At 44.1% G+C, this 16885-nt stretch overlaps 1 protein-coding gene and 1 long non-coding RNA gene across 10 annotated transcripts in view; one reads left to right on the top strand and one right to left on the bottom strand.

The window, feature by feature from the left end:
- Positions 1-7521, bottom strand: part of ADAMTS6 (ADAM metallopeptidase with thrombospondin type 1 motif 6) — a 145430-nt gene extending 137909 nt beyond the window's left edge. For 2 of the 5 annotated variants that reach the window (XR_004305532.1, XR_001551922.2), the window contains exons 1-3: positions 6886-7520; positions 2007-2375; positions 883-1247 (exon numbers count right to left, since the gene is read on the bottom strand). Coding sequence is in view for 3 of the 5 variants with exons in the window: in XM_032441252.1 (XP_032297143.1) it covers positions 883-1247; positions 2007-2103 (462 nt within the window). In the remaining 2 variants the exon portion in view is untranslated. Of the gene's footprint in view, positions 1-882; positions 1248-2006; positions 2376-6885 lie in introns of all 5 variants that reach the window. The other 3 variants (XM_015848614.2, XM_015848618.2, XM_032441252.1) reach the window with 2 other exon arrangements.
- A 69-nt stretch (positions 7522-7590) lies between these two features.
- LOC107305920 lies at positions 7591-15463 on the top strand. 5 transcript variants are annotated; one of them, XR_001551927.2, is made up of 3 exons: positions 7591-8406; positions 8515-12735; positions 12856-15463. It is a non-coding gene; the product is annotated as an uncharacterized LOC107305920 (long non-coding RNA). The 5 variants fall into 5 exon arrangements; XR_001551925.2 differs by having other exon boundaries at positions 7591-8618; positions 8721-12735; XR_001551926.2 differs by having other exon boundaries at positions 7600-10264; positions 12620-12735.
- The last annotated feature ends 1422 nt before the right edge of the window (positions 15464-16885 follow it).

The raw sequence follows: 16885 nt of genomic DNA, 5'->3' as shown, positions 1-16885 counted from the left end.
GAAACAGATTAGCAAAGCTGTAGCCTTTTTTCTTTTTCTCCCCATTTACCAATTAGTTAGATCTATTTATTCATAACAAGCTTGACCAATGTTCTGCTATATAAAAACAGAATGAATAACTGCAATATGTGTTTTTACTAAAGGAATGACTGAGCTCTTGATTTAGTACTTCCTAGTTATGCTCATCTACTTAAGTATTTTGCTACTTGATAGCAATGATTTCTTAGTTTTTTCTTTTGTTTACTAATTTCTGTTGTTTAGAAAAGCCTTCACCCCATGCAAATACTACTGTCATGATCAAGAAAAGGAAGAACAGTAAAATCTGAAAACAGAATTTCTAACCATACTTAAAATGCAACCGTTCATGACAGAATACTTTTAGAAAGGCCAATTCTTGCAAATGATCTACTTTTCTGAATTTATACCAACAATTACTTCCATGGCAAGAAACTTCTCCTCTTTATCAAGATAGGTAAAACCTAATTCTCAAAAAAAAAACATCAATGAAGCATACAGTTCAATCAACATCTCAATAAATAGATCCAGCATCTTAAAAGAACAACTGTTCCTCTCCCCCTCCCAAGTCTGCAACATTTTGATAACCTGTAATGATCTCACAACAGACCTAATATTGCAGCCCCAGTGCAGACACTGCAAACATTTAAGGTGCTGACTGCTGAAGGACTACAAAATTAGGTCCTAGTACTTACAAATTAAGCTGAAAAACTACTGACTACTTTTCCCCAGGACCCAGATCAGGTTTTAGGGTCTTGTTGTACCTTCTGTCTGTTTGCTTCTCAGTGGGACTCAAAAAAACCTAAATGACACACCAATTAAAAGGGTCAAATACACTACTGCCCTAGAACATGCAACGTGACTTACCAGACCATTGCAGTTGCTTACAGCCACCTTAGTTGTAGTGTGCTGGTCTTGCAAATATCCTGTGTAATGACAGTGGTCTAAAAAATCGTGCTTCCACTGAGGACCATCTTTCCCCCAGTATTCCACTGTAAAATGTCTGGACACCAAATCTGTGTTGAGAGTCAGGTTTAAATGAAAGTGCTTGCCATAGGCAGAAAGTTTAAAAAATAATTTAGATGCTGCCAGTTCTTGGTCATAAGGGTCTGTGCTCCTCCTCCTTCTTGAGGGTTTAATATTTTTCACAGTAAAGCTGAGGAAGGCTCCATTTTGATCAACTCTTATTGGGATTGTTAGTTGGTAGTGTTCAAGGTAAGACAGGAATTCCTCTTTGTAATCACAAGGTAAGACAGTCCAGGGAGTGTGCATAGAAGAGAAGAAAATATAACAGGAAACAACAAGTAGTAAACATAAAACATAACTAGCTAAATTCTCCCCTCCACATGAACAAACATTGTTTTCAGGTAAACTTGAGGTGTAGAGCTTTACCAAAGAAAAGAAAATGTTCTTTTCTTTCTTTCTATGTAAAGAAAACGTGTTCTGCTTCCTAATAATCAGATACCACAGGAGAAAAAACATTTTGAACAACGTAGCTTTTCCTATACACACAAAATAGGAAAACACGAGGCTCCAAGTTCTACCTAGAAGCACGCATTCTTTCTAATGATATCATTCAAAAACAAAAGCTATTACATTCACCTGCTATCATAATAGCATTGTATCATATTGCAACATATCTAAATGACTCCTCTTGCTATTAAAACTCTATAAATGCTAATGGATCAATGATTAGATTACGATTAGTTTAAAAACATATTAATGACCGTATGGCAAGCATTCAAGCTCTTATGAACTATTAAAAAGTACACCATTTTACCAACTTAATTTGTAACATTTTTGTACAGTAAAAACTAGAAAAAAAAATAGAAAAATTAAATCAACATAATCAAGCATTCAAGGCAATGAATCATGATCAAACTCAGACCACAGCCTATTAAATCTCATTAATAGTAAAACCATGGCTTTGGAAATATTTCCCAAAAGTAAACATTGATGATGCTTGTTATCAGTAGAGGTCAGGCTCCTACCTTGAGAACTGTATGAAAGCCTGCTGTCACTGTGAAATTCCGATGAAACCATGACTAGGCTCAGAATCCATGTCCACGTCTTCCAAAAAATTTCCATAATTTAGAAAAACAGAAAGCTTTTTTTTTTCCTCTCTCTCCTTGGAGGGCTACCTGTGTGCTATAGGCTTAACTCCACTCCAGAATTGCACCATAACAAGTATATTTATTTTATACTATTGGATGTTCCACTTTTTGACAGGTATTCTTTTCCAGCAACTTTCTTCTAAATCTGCAGTCATTTTCTCAATTCAAAATAAGCATTGTAAGATTCCTTAAGATATCATTAAGATGTTAGAGTGGGTAGCTACTGAACTTGCTCCATTTCTTTTCCTGAAAAACAAAACAAAATTAGTCAAGTTAAAATTTTTCTACTAGAATAGATCTACCCTGCAGAACATTAAGCTAATGTGATGTATTACGCAAAATATACCAACCATTACTATTTCCAAGACCCAAGAATCACTGTGAATTAGCATTAACTTTGTAGTAGTTGAATACTGCATAAGATGCACAATTCTGCTTCATGTTGAACAGATAAAAGGAATGATAAAATTAAGGTTTCTTACTGCTATAATTCCGTGTTCAGACTTGTTCCACCTATAGTCAATGCACCATACCAATTGATTTCAGCAGAAAATAACTAGACTCAAAACATGGGGAGACAAAGGAAGAACCTGGGAAAGATTCCAGAGTACAGTTATCCGATCTTTCTGCAGCATGTATTTTGTTATTACTTGGGCCCTGGTTCTGCTTATGCAGGCAGAATTTTCATTCACTAAAATGGGAAAACTGCACATTTCTAGCATCAGAGAAACAACCCTGCAATTTACATCCTAAGATTTCCAACATCTGTTATCAAAAATGCTTAGTATATGAGAACTACAAATGGATGTAGTACAATACATTATTATTTTCATTTTGCAGGTCGTGAGACTGACAGAATACTGAACTTCCAAGCCAACCGGACCATCATTTAAAACACTTTTGCAACAATACTGGAAAGCATCTCCAGCTGTTGATGCAGATTAAATGGAAGGTCTACGCAGTCACCTAACAGTCCAGTATCATAGGGTGCCAAACCATATGTTGTGTCAGCTGGTACTAACCAACTCTCTTAAGCACTCCACAAACTTGCACATAGAACCAGCTCCACAGAAGTAGGCAGCATTGAAAGAGAACACCTGAGAAGGTGCTCAAAAACAGATTTCCAAGAATACACAGTCACTTACATGTGTACCAGATATATTTGCCTTTATGAAATTCTGGAAGCAATTCATAACTCATTCAGACAGGTAACATCCCCTGCAGTCAGTGGATTATTCATAACATTTAAAGAGTTGTATTGCACCCTGAGAAAAATCAACACCATGCAAATCCTCTTTATTAATATTACAGTGAGTAACAGGAAACTTCTTAGGCAAATGGAGATGGACACAGTTATGAACAGTAAATGAGGTTAATCTGACCATCCCTATGCCCACTTTTTTCAAGAGGGCACTCAAGATTTAATCAGGTTTGCAGGGGGAATAAAAGATACTTTACAAGCACAGTCTGGACTAGATTTTTTTCTTTTTTTTTTTCCCCTGAGGAAACAAAAAGAGTTAATGATGCCATTCGCATAAGGCAAGGCCTTAGGTGATACCAATAAAACCTCTAATCCGGCCTTCCATGTAACACCTTCATTTCCTAGCTAATATTTAATCACAGCTCTTAGCCTTTTTCAAGTTCTGAATAGAAATAATCAATCACATACTCCTCAGCTACACCAGTATAATAAAGAGTATGCATTACTTCCAGCTTCAAATTCCACTGAATCTTGCTTTACATGACTACTAATGAGCTTTCTTCTCCTTGCATAGATATAGTCTGATACAATCACCTTTCGACATGCCCCGATAAGCAGCTCAACCTATTCAGTTTACCTCACTCTGCCAACATGGTTTCCAAGCGTCTAATTAACTCTGCAGCTTTTTTCTGAATCTTTTCCAGTCTGTCAGCAGCTCTTTTCATGCACAGACATCAGAACTGGACACTAGTCCAGTAATGGCTCATTACTGCCATATATAGAGATAACATTGCCTCACAGCTTTTACTTAGCCAACAAATAAAAACGAGGAACTCACGTTCAGTCTGCTAGGTTGATAATAAATTACTCTAGCACTAAGATCTCCTGAAACTGTAATGCCCATAGGGTTCAGTAGTTCTGAATACAGGAAGCAAACTTGTGCCCATTGTCCAGACACCACTGGTCCAAGTTAAACCTTGACAACATCCAAGCATCACCTCAGTCCAGAATCTTTTCAGGGGTCTGAATCTCATCTAGGCCTTGTTCCTCGCACAAGAAAATCTCATTTCACATCAAGCTCACTGAAAGATCTGCTGAAACTTCCATCCTCCTTTCCAAACACATTATAGTCAGTTCATGTACAAATACAGCAGGTGCAGCAGTTTCAATGGTCTGGATTAAGAAATTGTAATAGATATAAATGATGAAGCACTCACGTAACCCCAGACAGAGCACTTACATCCAGTATCTGTACCCTTTTCCCTTCTACCTGCAATATATTCCTTTCAACCCATGCAACGTACATGCACGTTCCATGTGTACTGTGGCCAGGCTGGTTCATTTTGTCAGCATTAAGCTTACAGTAGGAAGCATTTCCTCTGCCTTGTGGCTGTACTATGCATCCATCCATGGTAAGCACATGTATGGCTCTGTAAAGTTTACTTCAAACTACTGTTCCTGCTTAACAGTTCTATTGGGAAGAAGTGTAAGATGTGTTGCACAGCGTGGTGACACAAGTGGCGCTGAATGCCAGGGTGCCTGTGGAGGCACTTGTGACAGAGAGAGGCAAGTCCTGTCACCAAGCGTGAGGCTCCCACTCACTGAAAGAAGAAAGGCCATGGGGCACACGAGGACTTTGTGGCTGAGCACGCATCCCCAGATGCCAAGTGGCCGTGTCAGACCAGACACACTGCCGACTCCGTCCAGGTAAAGGGCGTGAGCTGCCTCGGGCACCTGAACAGCCCGGTGTATGACGCAGGGCCGGGGGGCAGGCAGAGCAGCGCCACACGGCCGCTCCCGGACCTCCACAGCGGAGCGACCCAGAGCCCCCGCACAACACAGCCCCAGCAGCCGCCGCCACGAGCTCTGCCGACAGCACTGGAGCTCCGAAACAACGGCGCCGGACTAGAGAAGCAAATCGGCGGGGGCGGGGGGGAGGGAGGGGGCGCGGGGGGGAACGACTTGACTTGGTGGTGCGTCCCGCTGGCCGAGGGGCGAGGCGGGCGGAGCGGAGATGACCGCGGCCCCCTCCCTGCGCCAGGAGCGCGCCGTGCCAGCCGCCCCTCCGCGGCCGGGAGCCCGAGCCGAGGCGCGGCCGAAGGCGGCCGTCCCGACGGACTACGAGCGGTTGCCAGGGCGATGGGGAGGGCGGGCAGCAGTCAGTCACACCAATTCAATTACAGGTACCGGGGCCGGCCGCGAGAAGCGTTCCGCGGCTTCAAAAGCCGGGATTAGTCGCGTCCCCGGGAGCTCCGGGGAGCGAATAGCGGCACGCAGAGCTCGGGGGGAAGGGACGTACAAAGGGAAGGACGGCTCCTCCTGTCCGTTCCTCATAGCACAGAGCGGGGCCCGACGCCTGCTGAGGTGAGGCGCGGGGTGCCTCGCTGTCACCGTGGTGCGGGGGGAGAGGGGGAAGGGAGAGAGGAAAAAAGCTGAGGAAAAAGGAAAAAAAAAAAAAAAAAAAAAAAAAAAAAAAAAACCACCATCGGGTTCGATGTCTGTCTGTTCCACAGCCCCACACGTAGGCACGCGTGTTACACGGACAGGGACAACGGCCGCACACACCGACCCCCCGGGGAAACAAAAAACCAAAATAAAAATAAAAAATTAAAAAAATTTTAAAAATCCCCCCCCCAAAAAAAAAACAAACGTATCGGGAAACAGCAGCGCCGAGGAGGGCTGAGCTCACAGACATCGCTCAGGGAGGATTGAGGAGGGGAAAGAAAAAAATACTAAAAAAAAAAAAGAAGTCGTCCTCCCCAGAGAGCGGAGGGAAGAGCCTGGCTGCTGCTGCGGCGGCGGAGCCGGTCCTAAAGTTAACTTTCGGCAGCCCGTTTCCAGACAGCAGCGCTGGATCTATTTGGATAAAACGCGTGTGACCCAGACACTTGGCGCCCGGCCCGATGCGTTGCACCGGCAGCCCAAATAAAAACAAGAGTCTGACTGCCTCTCGCTCGCTCTCTCCCCTCTCGCACAACGAGTGAAAGCCGCGAGCGCGGAGCCCGCGGACGCACGGCCGGAGCCCACTCACCTCCCCCCGCCGCAACAACGTCCCGCAGACAGACACACACCGACAGCAACGCGGCTCCGCGGGGTTAAGAGTCTGGCGAGTCCCCGGCGGCCCGGAGTAAATCAAAACCACACGCTTCCATCTTCCTGACGAGCCCGGCCAGCGCTCGGCGGGCTGCGGGACGGCTGCCGCCAGCCGCGGGGAGCGCGGCCCGGGGGCTGCTGCGCCTGCGGGCGGGGGCTGTATCTTCCCCCCACACCTCCCCCTTGCTCTGCTCTCCTTCCTAACTAACCGATCTCGTACTAAAGCCAGAACAATCTCAAGCAAAGCTGCCCTGCTCCAGACCGTGCTGTGCAAATCGCGGCTGTTCTCGGTCGAAAAGCCCTCGCACCCCCTTCCCCCATTCTCAGAGGTTTCTCTCTGAATTCGCTCCAATCCACCTCGCCTGGTGCGAGACGGCTCCCCCCGCGCCGAGCCCTGCACGCAGCGCCGCTCGGGGCACCAGAAAAGAAAAAGTTCATCGAATAGCGTGAAATCTTCCTTACCGTGCTCATCTTCACTTTCTGACACAAAGTAAGTTTCAAACAATAGAGATTGCACAGGACGGATCCCGCTTCCCTCTCTGCTTTTCCCCTGAGCCAGCCACCATCGGGGGATCAGCGCCCACAGAATCACGTTCTGCCGCCTCCCCAGACGGGGCTCTTAAGAAACGGACCGGCGGGGCGGCAGGGAGGATGCCATCAGTTCACCCCACGTATCACCCTGCACATTTTGTCTTTCCAACGAGAAGGGGGGGAGGAAGGAAGGAAAAACAGGCTTATATTGAGGTGGGGGTGGGTGCCCTCCTCTCGAGCAGCCGCCTCTGTGCGAAATACCATGTGAATATCATCTGAGTAGGGGAGGGGAGCGGGGGGTGGGGGGGGAGAGAGAGAGAGAGAGAGAAAGAGAGAGAGAGGAGAGCGGAGGGGGAGAGCAGCGGCAGAGCAGGCAGGGCTCAGGAAGGTTTGGTTGAAGTAGCCCCAGACCTCCTCTCGCTGCCGGCTCGCAGCCAACGAGCGCGGCGGCAGCAGGAGCCTTGGCAGCCTCGCCCGGGGGACGGCGCGCACCACGCTGACGTCAGCCTGCAGATGTGCCCCGGGACGGCCGCGCCGCCGCGCATGCGCAGCGCGTCACGTGGCGGCGGGGGGGAGCGGGGGTACGGTCGGGGTAACGCGAAGCGGCGGGGCGGGATGGCGGGGGGCGGACGGGGCTGATGGGGGCTGGGGGCTGCTGCGCACACCGCAGGGAAGGGAACGACGAACGGGGCTTGGGCGGCCCTTGCCGCCTGCCGTGCTGTGCGGGAGCCCCGCTGGGCCCCGGGTGGGCGTTGCTGGCGGGTGGCCGGGCGGCCTCCTCCGCTGCTCTGCCCGGTGAGACTTGGAGGAAGCCGGCAGAGGCCCGGGCGGTCCCGCGGGTTTCAGCACAAAGCAGCTCCGCTGTGCCGGGACGGGCAGCTCGGGAAACGGGGACATTCGCGGCCGGGACGGGAGGAGCCGCCCCAGGGGCGCCGAGCAGCGCTGCGGCTTGGTGTGCAGCGCTGCGGCTTGGTGTGCAGCGCCGAGCCTTGGTGTGCAGCGCCGAGCCTTGGTGTGCAGCGCTCGGCTTGGTGTGCAGCGCCGAGCCTTGGTGTGCAGCGCCGAGCCTTGGTGTGCAGCGCGGAGCCCGGCCCACAGCAGGTTCACACGGCTCCGTGCCGTGCAGCAGCGGGTGCCGGGTGCCGCTGAGCCGGTAACGCTTGGGGAGGTCCCGCCGTCTGTGGGCTGGAGGCGGCCGTGGCTGCGGTGCTGAAGGCCGGTCCGGAGCGGCACTGACAGCGGCGCGCTTACTTCTTTCTGAACGTAAGGCGCCGCTGCCGATCAGTTCTCAGCGCTGCACGTTACACAGGTGACGTTCCTGTCAGCTGCAGCTTCAGCGGAGCAAGCACGGCCCCCTGGGAAGGTACTCGAGTTGGTCGCAATCCCGCCGAAGCGTCCCGCTACCTTCGTCCCGTTCACGCTCGAGCAGCGCCGTGCAGCGGCCACAACGAGGTGCTCGGGCACACGGCGCCACCCCGCGGGCTGCGGCTCCTCCTCGTGCTGTCAGCACGGCCGGGAGCGGCGGTGCTGCTTGGTGTTACAAGGTTCCTCCGTCTGCAGAGAGTTCATTTATGAGGTGATGGCGTTCATACGGCGGGCTGTGCAGCAGGTGCGGGCAGGCGGACCTTAGTTACGTTGTATCTGCGCAGACAGGCTCCGTGAAGGTCTGTGCTCAGCGTGGGGTCTGACCAACGCGCGGTCTGTCCTTCTGAAAGGACGGATTTTCCCCCATTCTATACCAGCACCAAAAATAACCTTTTGAACAGGGAGACACACATGATCCAATTGCCTCATGGTCGTGGTATCCTGGTGGGATGTGGAGACCTGCTCAGGTCCTGACTGAGCCAGACAGAATGCAGTCTTGACAGCTAGGCTGGGGTTATTCTGGTGTGGAAGATCGGCTGTCCGTGGCTGGAGCTGCTCCATGGCATATAACCGATTAAATACTCATCAAGCTAAAAAGAAAGACAGCTTAGCACTGTCTGGCCAGGGCACTTGCATGAATTCAGCTCCCAGCTCTAAATCAAGCAAGGCAAAGACTTGGGCTCTGCAAAGCTCGGCTGCCTGCTCAGACCAACAAGTTATTTATTTTCTGTCCCAGACAACTCCATTTTCTTGCCTACACCCACTGCTGGAGCTCAGGAAATGTTTCCAATAGCAATTTTGTCAAAACTGGTATATTACCAGGAAAAACTTTGGCTCCGGTTAAAAAAATTCCTGACCATCTATAATTAGAATTTCTGACAGAATTCCCAATATAGTTTGACTTACCCTTTTTGCATAAAATTGCTTTTCTCTGAGTGAACCTGGTTCAGATAAAAATAGTGCGTCCATTCGATGGCTTTTATTCTTGTCTCATCAGCCTGAATAATACCCATATGTTTCTGAAGATTTGCAACATTTTAAAAAAGAAACTTGCACAAAAAAAGTCATATGCAGATTCTTAGTATAATTTTTTTCTTTGCTATAAGTAGAAACGACTGAATAGCAGAGATAGGAACTGCCATTCTGTGTCTCAGAAGCTCTGGACAGGATTACAGCTTTATTGAGCACAGGGTGTATGTACTACTCCATGTCTTACTCTTCTTGTTAGTCTTTGCAGACCAAGGAAGTAGTTAGCTAAAGCATTAAGCACTCTTGACTTTACTTTAGGCCTTCAAATCCTTTAGCATGTCAGTCAACAACTGATAAGATTGGCAAGCACTTTTTTGTTTAAATAAATATTTACATTAAACTTCAATTTAACATTGCTAGACATACTCAGAGGTATTTGAAGCTGTTTCCAGGAATCTCGCTGTTAACTAATAAACACAGGAGAGAAAGCTTTTAAGTATTTGTTCAATGGGCATGCTTGAAAGTATGTCTTTTCTCCAATACGTGTTTTCATCTGGTCACTGAAGACTCAACTGTAATATCCTATTGTATTTAGAAACTTTCCAGCGATAAATGGGGAGAGAAAAATCGTTTCCAAATATCCAACATAAAAGGAAAAGTGAAACCTGTACAACAAGCATGATTCATCAGTCATTTTCTCTTCGAGAACTTTATTTGAAATGCTTCAGTAAGTGGAAGACAGTCAAGAATATCCTTACTGGCAAAGTAAGAAACAGTGGGCAAAATTCCACCCAACATATTGTTAAAATACAGTTTCTTATTAGCAACAAGAGCCTATGGTATGCTGCAGCACAAATTTTCTGATATGCTGGATGATAAAATGAATCACATTTCGTACATAAAATCCCTTGTTCAGAACAGTCCAGGAGTCTCACCATTTCTCAGTATCTTGGACCAGCAGCTGGTAATCAGGCAAGTGAGTCCATGATGAGCTTAGTCAATATTATAGCTTAAGTGTTTGTGACTGCCTCCTGTTCTTTCTTTTTAAATATATGAGACTATGGTTTTAACTGTTGCTTCCATAGAGAATGGTGATGGGACTGCTGGTATCTGGCTTGCACCATTCTTGACTGGGCATTATACTTCAGTAGCTTATAGAAACATAAGCTGCCCTGAGTCTGAAGTGTTGTGCAACTACCATCACACTTGATGACTTGATGGCTGATGAAGACGGCTGCTACTGGAATATCTATTGCCTGCTGGGATAGCTTTGCAGGTGATCTGTGGGCCCTTCACATAGATTATAGAAATGTTTATAGCAAAGCAGTGATTGCAGACTACAGCAATGATTATAGCTTAGTATGTACTATGACTTAAGACATGAGACTTCATATGTGATATTCATTCCCCTGATGGAGAAAAAGCCATTAAACCTGAAACTTTTTTATCGTTTGTAACTATGAATTGCTCATTCTATGAAACTGAAAACTGCTATTCTGCTTATGAAAAGACTAGTCATAACAATGCATTCCTCAAGTTGATTGTTAGATGTATGTTATTCTAGCATTAGAAATCTTACTGCTTGTTTCTGTCATGTAGCTTGTACTGAATTGGAGGAATTTACATCCTGAACCATTCCTGATCTGGTAAATTCCATGTAAGGAATTAGGAGATACTCCTTGCCACTGCTTTGCCAGGGCTGGGAAAAACTGGTGTCGGGCTGTTAGAACAAATCTGTCAGACATCTCATTTGTTTGCTTGTCTCCTCACTATGGCTACCTCCTACCTCAAATTGGATTAAAAGGCTCCTCCAGAGTAGGACAGTGTGCTGCTCCTGTCTCTGGATAAGTGAGTAGGGTAACATTATCAAACCGTATGGTTTCCCATTATGTTGTATGTAATGTCCACCACCGTTTAAATATGTTAACAGCAGTAAGAGCTTGTACATCATTTAGGGTTTCTAATTTAGAAATATCTGTAAGATACAATAATTTTTGATGGAATAATTTAATTAAAACTCGATTGAGTAGCTCTTGATCTGTGAGGTAGATGAAACACTTGCTAAAATACTTCGGTTGACCACATAGTTGAGGAAAAAAAATCATTGTAACCTTACATTCATCTGTGCTAAATGTCCTATGCTTTACCTGTGCTTTTAGGGGAGGAAAGCTAGTAATGAGCATAAGGTCTTTTATTTTCAGTCCTCTATACTAAAATTTTCAAGGAGTGCTTAAAGATGATCGTCCTGCTGAGGTCCAGGCTCTCTCACTGAGAGAGCATTCCTTTGTAAAAAGTCAAAATTCAGATTGCTAACAGGAAGAGAGGTGTTCAGGGCAATACCAGTCACTCCTGTGCAAGGGAGGTAGAAGCTGATGTGCCTGACACTCTGTTTTACCATTTGCCACGAAAAAAAAAAAAAAAGGGCGCATATCAAAGTGTCTTTTCAATTGGAAAATAGAGCCCTCTTGAGCTGAGCTGTTCTTGATGGCCCTTTAAACCGAAACTCATAGCAATGAATTTGTTTTCAAGTAAGGCCTTGAGGCTCCTTCTACCCAGCAATGCACATTTTGACAAGAATGTCTTCATTTAAATATGAAGAGCCTTGCCAAAGGGAAGACGGTAGACCATCCTTTCCTAGGATGCTCTTCCCTGGGAGCAGTTGTATATTGTGCTGTCTGAGGTACTTATAATCGCCTGAGCCACTTTATTTATATAAGAACCTGTGGACCCGACCAACCTGAATATTTTAGTATAAGATTTGGAAATAAAAGCAGAGATCTCAGTTGGTGTGAGCTTGCAGCCCTCCAGGAGGTTCTGGGCAGCTTTCTCTGTGATAGAAAAAACACCAGTGAGGCAGGGTAGAGATCAGAAGACATGAATGTGGTGACTGTCTGCACAGGGCTCACTCGAAACTTGGAAGGGGTGGACAGTGGGAGGAGTGTGATTAATTCTCTCAAATAAACCTGAGCATCTTAACCTATGCAAGGTTATTAAAATGGGTATTTACGTCAACTTTTTCAGGCAAATAGATGGAGCTGATCCCATCCTCGTTAAGACCGAAGTAGAAAGTGCAGCCAACATAAGGAGAGAAATCAGATGAGAGCTTTTTTTTTTTTTTCTTTCAAAGATAGGGTATCTTTTTTCCACTCCATCTCTTTCCAATTTTCTAAGTCAAGAGATACCAAGATTAGTCCAGTAGGTGTAAAAGTTTGTTTAAAGGGAGAATTTTCCAGCTGTATATACAGTAATTTTTCTATACATATGTACAATGATTTTTCTACACACACACACACACATATATATTCTTTTTCTCTTATTTTCTTATTTCCAGATAAAGTGGTTCATAAGATCTCAATGATCTGAACAATCTGTAAGACTCATGGAGAACAAAGTTGGGACAAGTTGTACAATGTGTGGAAATGTATGTGGAAAATACTGAAAAATCAGGTAAATAGTATTCCTCAAAGATTAGTGTATACAGAGACACAAATAAATTATGCATAAATTATTAGCAGAAATACAAGAATTCAGTTATTTGGGTTTTTTTTTGGTTTTTTTTTTTTTTAGGATGAAGAATGTGGAATTGACCTGCAAGGACTGGCAATTAGTATACTGAGCACTGCAGCATTTTGCAGTCTGGCACACAGCTCTAAGAATGACAGCCTCCTGCAGAGCTGGGCACCTTGATCTAAGAACCTAGGTGGCTCGTTTAGTTTCAGAGCTGGAGGAGTGTTACAGTGCTTGTATGAGTGTCCCAGTCTGCTCATTTAGCACCTGCTGAAATATGTGGTGATTCTCATTTATTGCTACACTTTGTATAAAAGCATGAACACATACACCAATGTCAGAGATTGTAAAATTGGACTGTGAAAGGAGCATGGATTTATTTTGAATGGAAAGAATTGGACTTTCCATATTCCTGGACTGTATAACTGGAAAAGATTTATTAAAGACTCTAGAGTGCACACTGCTTTGGACAGAGATTATGGCTTTGTCTAATTTAGATGACTTTTTGGCATTCTTTCTACCATAGTGTCTTGCAACAGTTTATAAATTGAACTATCTTTAATAGTTACTCTCCTGCTAACTATTTGGTACCTCCCCAAAAATGCAAAGATACTATGAATGCAGTAGAGTATTGTATGACTACGATAAGAACATACATTTCTTTCCCTATCTCACAAGAACTTCAAAATTCATTTTCATATGATTATCACAACATTAGAGCTCTTTGGTTAGGAAAGACAGCATGAAGGAGGTTATTAAGGCCCCCTAAAATAGTCCAGCATTTCATTTTTACATCTTATTTAGGTTTGGTTGGCTCTGTGTGAAGCTGATTTTGTACAGCAGTGACAGCCCAGACCTCCACACATATCCCTAGCCAGATGGCTCTTTTGGTGTGATTGTGCTAAAGTAACCTTCAGCTTCCTCAGTACTAAGGAATCTAAGTTGCTGAATTAATAAGTATTTCCCAGTAGTTTCCACCAGAGTCCACTGGTGATCAAAGGCATCCACTGTAATGGTGAGCTTCACACTGGAGCAGTTGAGAATCATCCATATGTTGGGCTTAGATGCATTGAAATCACACACAAAAAAAAAGAAAACATTTTTATTACTAAGAAATCAAAAGATTACATTTCTAGTTACAAGTTTTAGGGCACAGTCTGTGAACTGAAATACGAACTCAGCTTAGTGTGCTTCTGAACCTTTTGTAGCCATTAAGGGATTATTTGCATCAAAAGACGAGTTATAGTGAAAGAAGATGAGATTTTTCTCAAAAACTTTCAAGGAGCTTTCTTGATCCAAGTATTATGTTTGGTTTTTTTTTATGGTATTATGAGTTCCCTTACAATCTTTGCAATTAAGAATATATTAAGAGTTTTGTCAAGAAAAAATGAGTATTCAAAACAAATGGAGCAACAGCTGAAGAAATCCACGAGCTTGAAGAAAATTCTTGACATTTATTTTTAGCTCACTGCACCCACAATTGCAATCATCTATAAATCTACATCATTTCATCCACAGGCTAGGTTATCAGGCAATAAATCCAGTAAGTTCTTACATAATCCATTGCATGAGCAGTTTTCTGTATAGCTTCAAACATAACACAACTCTTCCAGTGCTGCCAATCTGTATAAAGTTCAGCTACCAGTAAGTCCCTACCACTATCAAAGCACTAACAGGGTATTTACAAGGGCAGTGAGCACAGGTGCAGATATCCCACCTGAAAATAGGTATCTGCACATACAACCAGACCTAGCTGGCGTTGGCTGAGAGATCAGTGAGGCTACAAGACACTTCGGTATAACAAAGCATTAGTTACTTTACAATGCAAGGATCGGCATTAATCATTTAACTGTGTAATGTCTCACCTTCAACTGGTACAAACTTCATATAGTGCCCAAGTACCTTTCAGTAATTGAACATAAATGAGGTACTTTTCACATATTTCCATCCACGAAGGACTGCTTATTGTCCTTCTTCCCCTAGCCTAGGCTTATACCTCCTTAGGAAAATACCGAGTTGGATTCGGTGACCCTTTGGGTCCTGTCCGACTCAGCATATTCTGTGATGCCATTAAATACCTGTTGTTTTAGCCTGATATTTCTACTGAACGTCTACACACTGAATTTTTATTTCTCATTTTGGAACATTTGTCCACAGATACAACGTCTGACTTGCAGAGGTGAGAAACAGAACTGGGATTTGCTGTGAATAGGGCTGGGGGAGGGACCGGGGCTAACCTTTGCTCTTGTTTTGCACCAGATTTTCGGCTTTGCACATGAATGGATACTCTTCTATTGAGATCTTTCTTTAGGGGGATGAAACAAATTAACGGGAAAAGAATACCGGTGAATTCTCTCTGCGTGCTATCTCCGACAAGTTTTTTTTTTTTTTTCCTGAGACTTCATGGTAAAAAAAAAGAAACGCAGAATCCTGAAATGTCTCACGCAAAACTTTCAGAATAGGCAGAGCATCCCGGCGCTCCTGACGCTCAGCTCCACAGTAAAACCGGACACCAATCTGTTACCAGCTACCAAAGTTTCTTACCAAAGACGCGGTGTAAAATAAGTTGTGAAAATTCTTCTGAAGTCCATCTGCCTTTCAGAAAATGAAACATCTTCTTGATTGTTTAATAGCTGCTCTCTAAGAAAATATAGAGGTTGGGTTTTTCTTCTTGTTTCACTATTCATTCAGTAATTTGGGGAAATAAATCTAATTTGCAGAAAATATATATATATATATATTTTCATCTTGAGGACAGAAATCTGAGTGACAAAATGAGTGACCAGAGGGTCCCTCAGTCACTGACAACAAACTCCCATCAGCAATGGGATCAATAATATTTCAGGCTTATCCTACTTTTGTCTGCCTCCCTGATCCTGTTCAAAGAAGATGTAAATTCTCCCTCTAACATCTGAGATGCATGAAGAATATAAAGGGTATAGAGTTCAGTGAGCAGCTCCTCTTAGTTTATTGACTATTTTTTTACAAATGAGAAACATATGACTGTATATAAACTGGCAGCTTAAATTCATGTTAAAAAGAGAAAAAGTAAACTCTTTTATTCAAGTCTATATATTTAAATGTAGGTTTGTATCATATACCTCAAACTAGTATGTATGTGTAAACACACATACGTTTTCTGAAGCATTCGGATGGTTTGAAAATAATACAACACAAGCACTGCAGTTTTACAATTAAGAAGTTCTTAATAGTCATGACTGTATTTCACTTCACAGGCTAAGCATAAAGCATAGTGGCAGGTGAAGATCCGGAGCTTTGGGCTGTGAGAATGAGCTGAGACTGGAAAAAGGGCTCCCCTTTTGTTGGTTGTCTGATTTAGATTCAGCCTTTCAGATGGGTGTACAGGCCCTCTCAGCAAGTAGTTCTGCTTTTGATGTTGAGTAACAGTAGTCTAGATTATACAACTGATTTTTAAAAAACACAGTCAAATTTAATTTATACTAATTAACTGTGCAATTAGGAGTTAATTTGCATGGATAACAAATACTGCCTTGTACCCTTTGGGGGCGGGTATTTATCCCATAAAGGATCCCCCTTTAAAATACTTTATGTTGGATTTACTTCTTATCCATCTTTCTCCCAGCTATTTTACCAAAATAAGCATACTTAATTGTTTCTTCTTAATATTGGCAGCAAGATCAGAATCTCCCTAAACTTATGATGGCTCTGTCAGAGTAGTAATTTGTATTTCCTAACCTCATACTCGGTCATCAGGCAATCGTCCTGTGTCAGGCAGCATAATGTTTTAAACCTCTGAGCTATGGAGCCCTAGCTCAGCCAGCTGGAAGCAGAATAGGTTTCCCCTTACCCATTGCCAATGTGCTGGACTCAACTAATTCCCTGAAGAAAAATGACTATATACTTGGCATGCAGCAGCTACTAAATTTAAACTCCTCCCACCCCTATATACTAAGCTTTCTTTCACTTGTACTAAAAGGAAGTTTCAGGGAGATGGAAAAAGTGGCAGATGCAGCCAACCTGACATGCCATCTTCAATCACTTTGGCTTCATTACCTGCACCACTCCACATCCGATTGCACTGCTTCAGTTCTCTCACAAACTGCTGTTG

This window comes from Coturnix japonica, chromosome Z (assembly GCF_001577835.2).
Source record: "Coturnix japonica isolate 7356 chromosome Z, Coturnix japonica 2.1, whole genome shotgun sequence".
In the NCBI taxonomy this organism is placed as follows: domain Eukaryota; kingdom Metazoa; phylum Chordata; class Aves; order Galliformes; family Phasianidae; genus Coturnix; species Coturnix japonica.
Note: the sequence above shows the minus strand (reverse complement) of the source record. Positions and strands in the feature narration are given on the sequence as shown.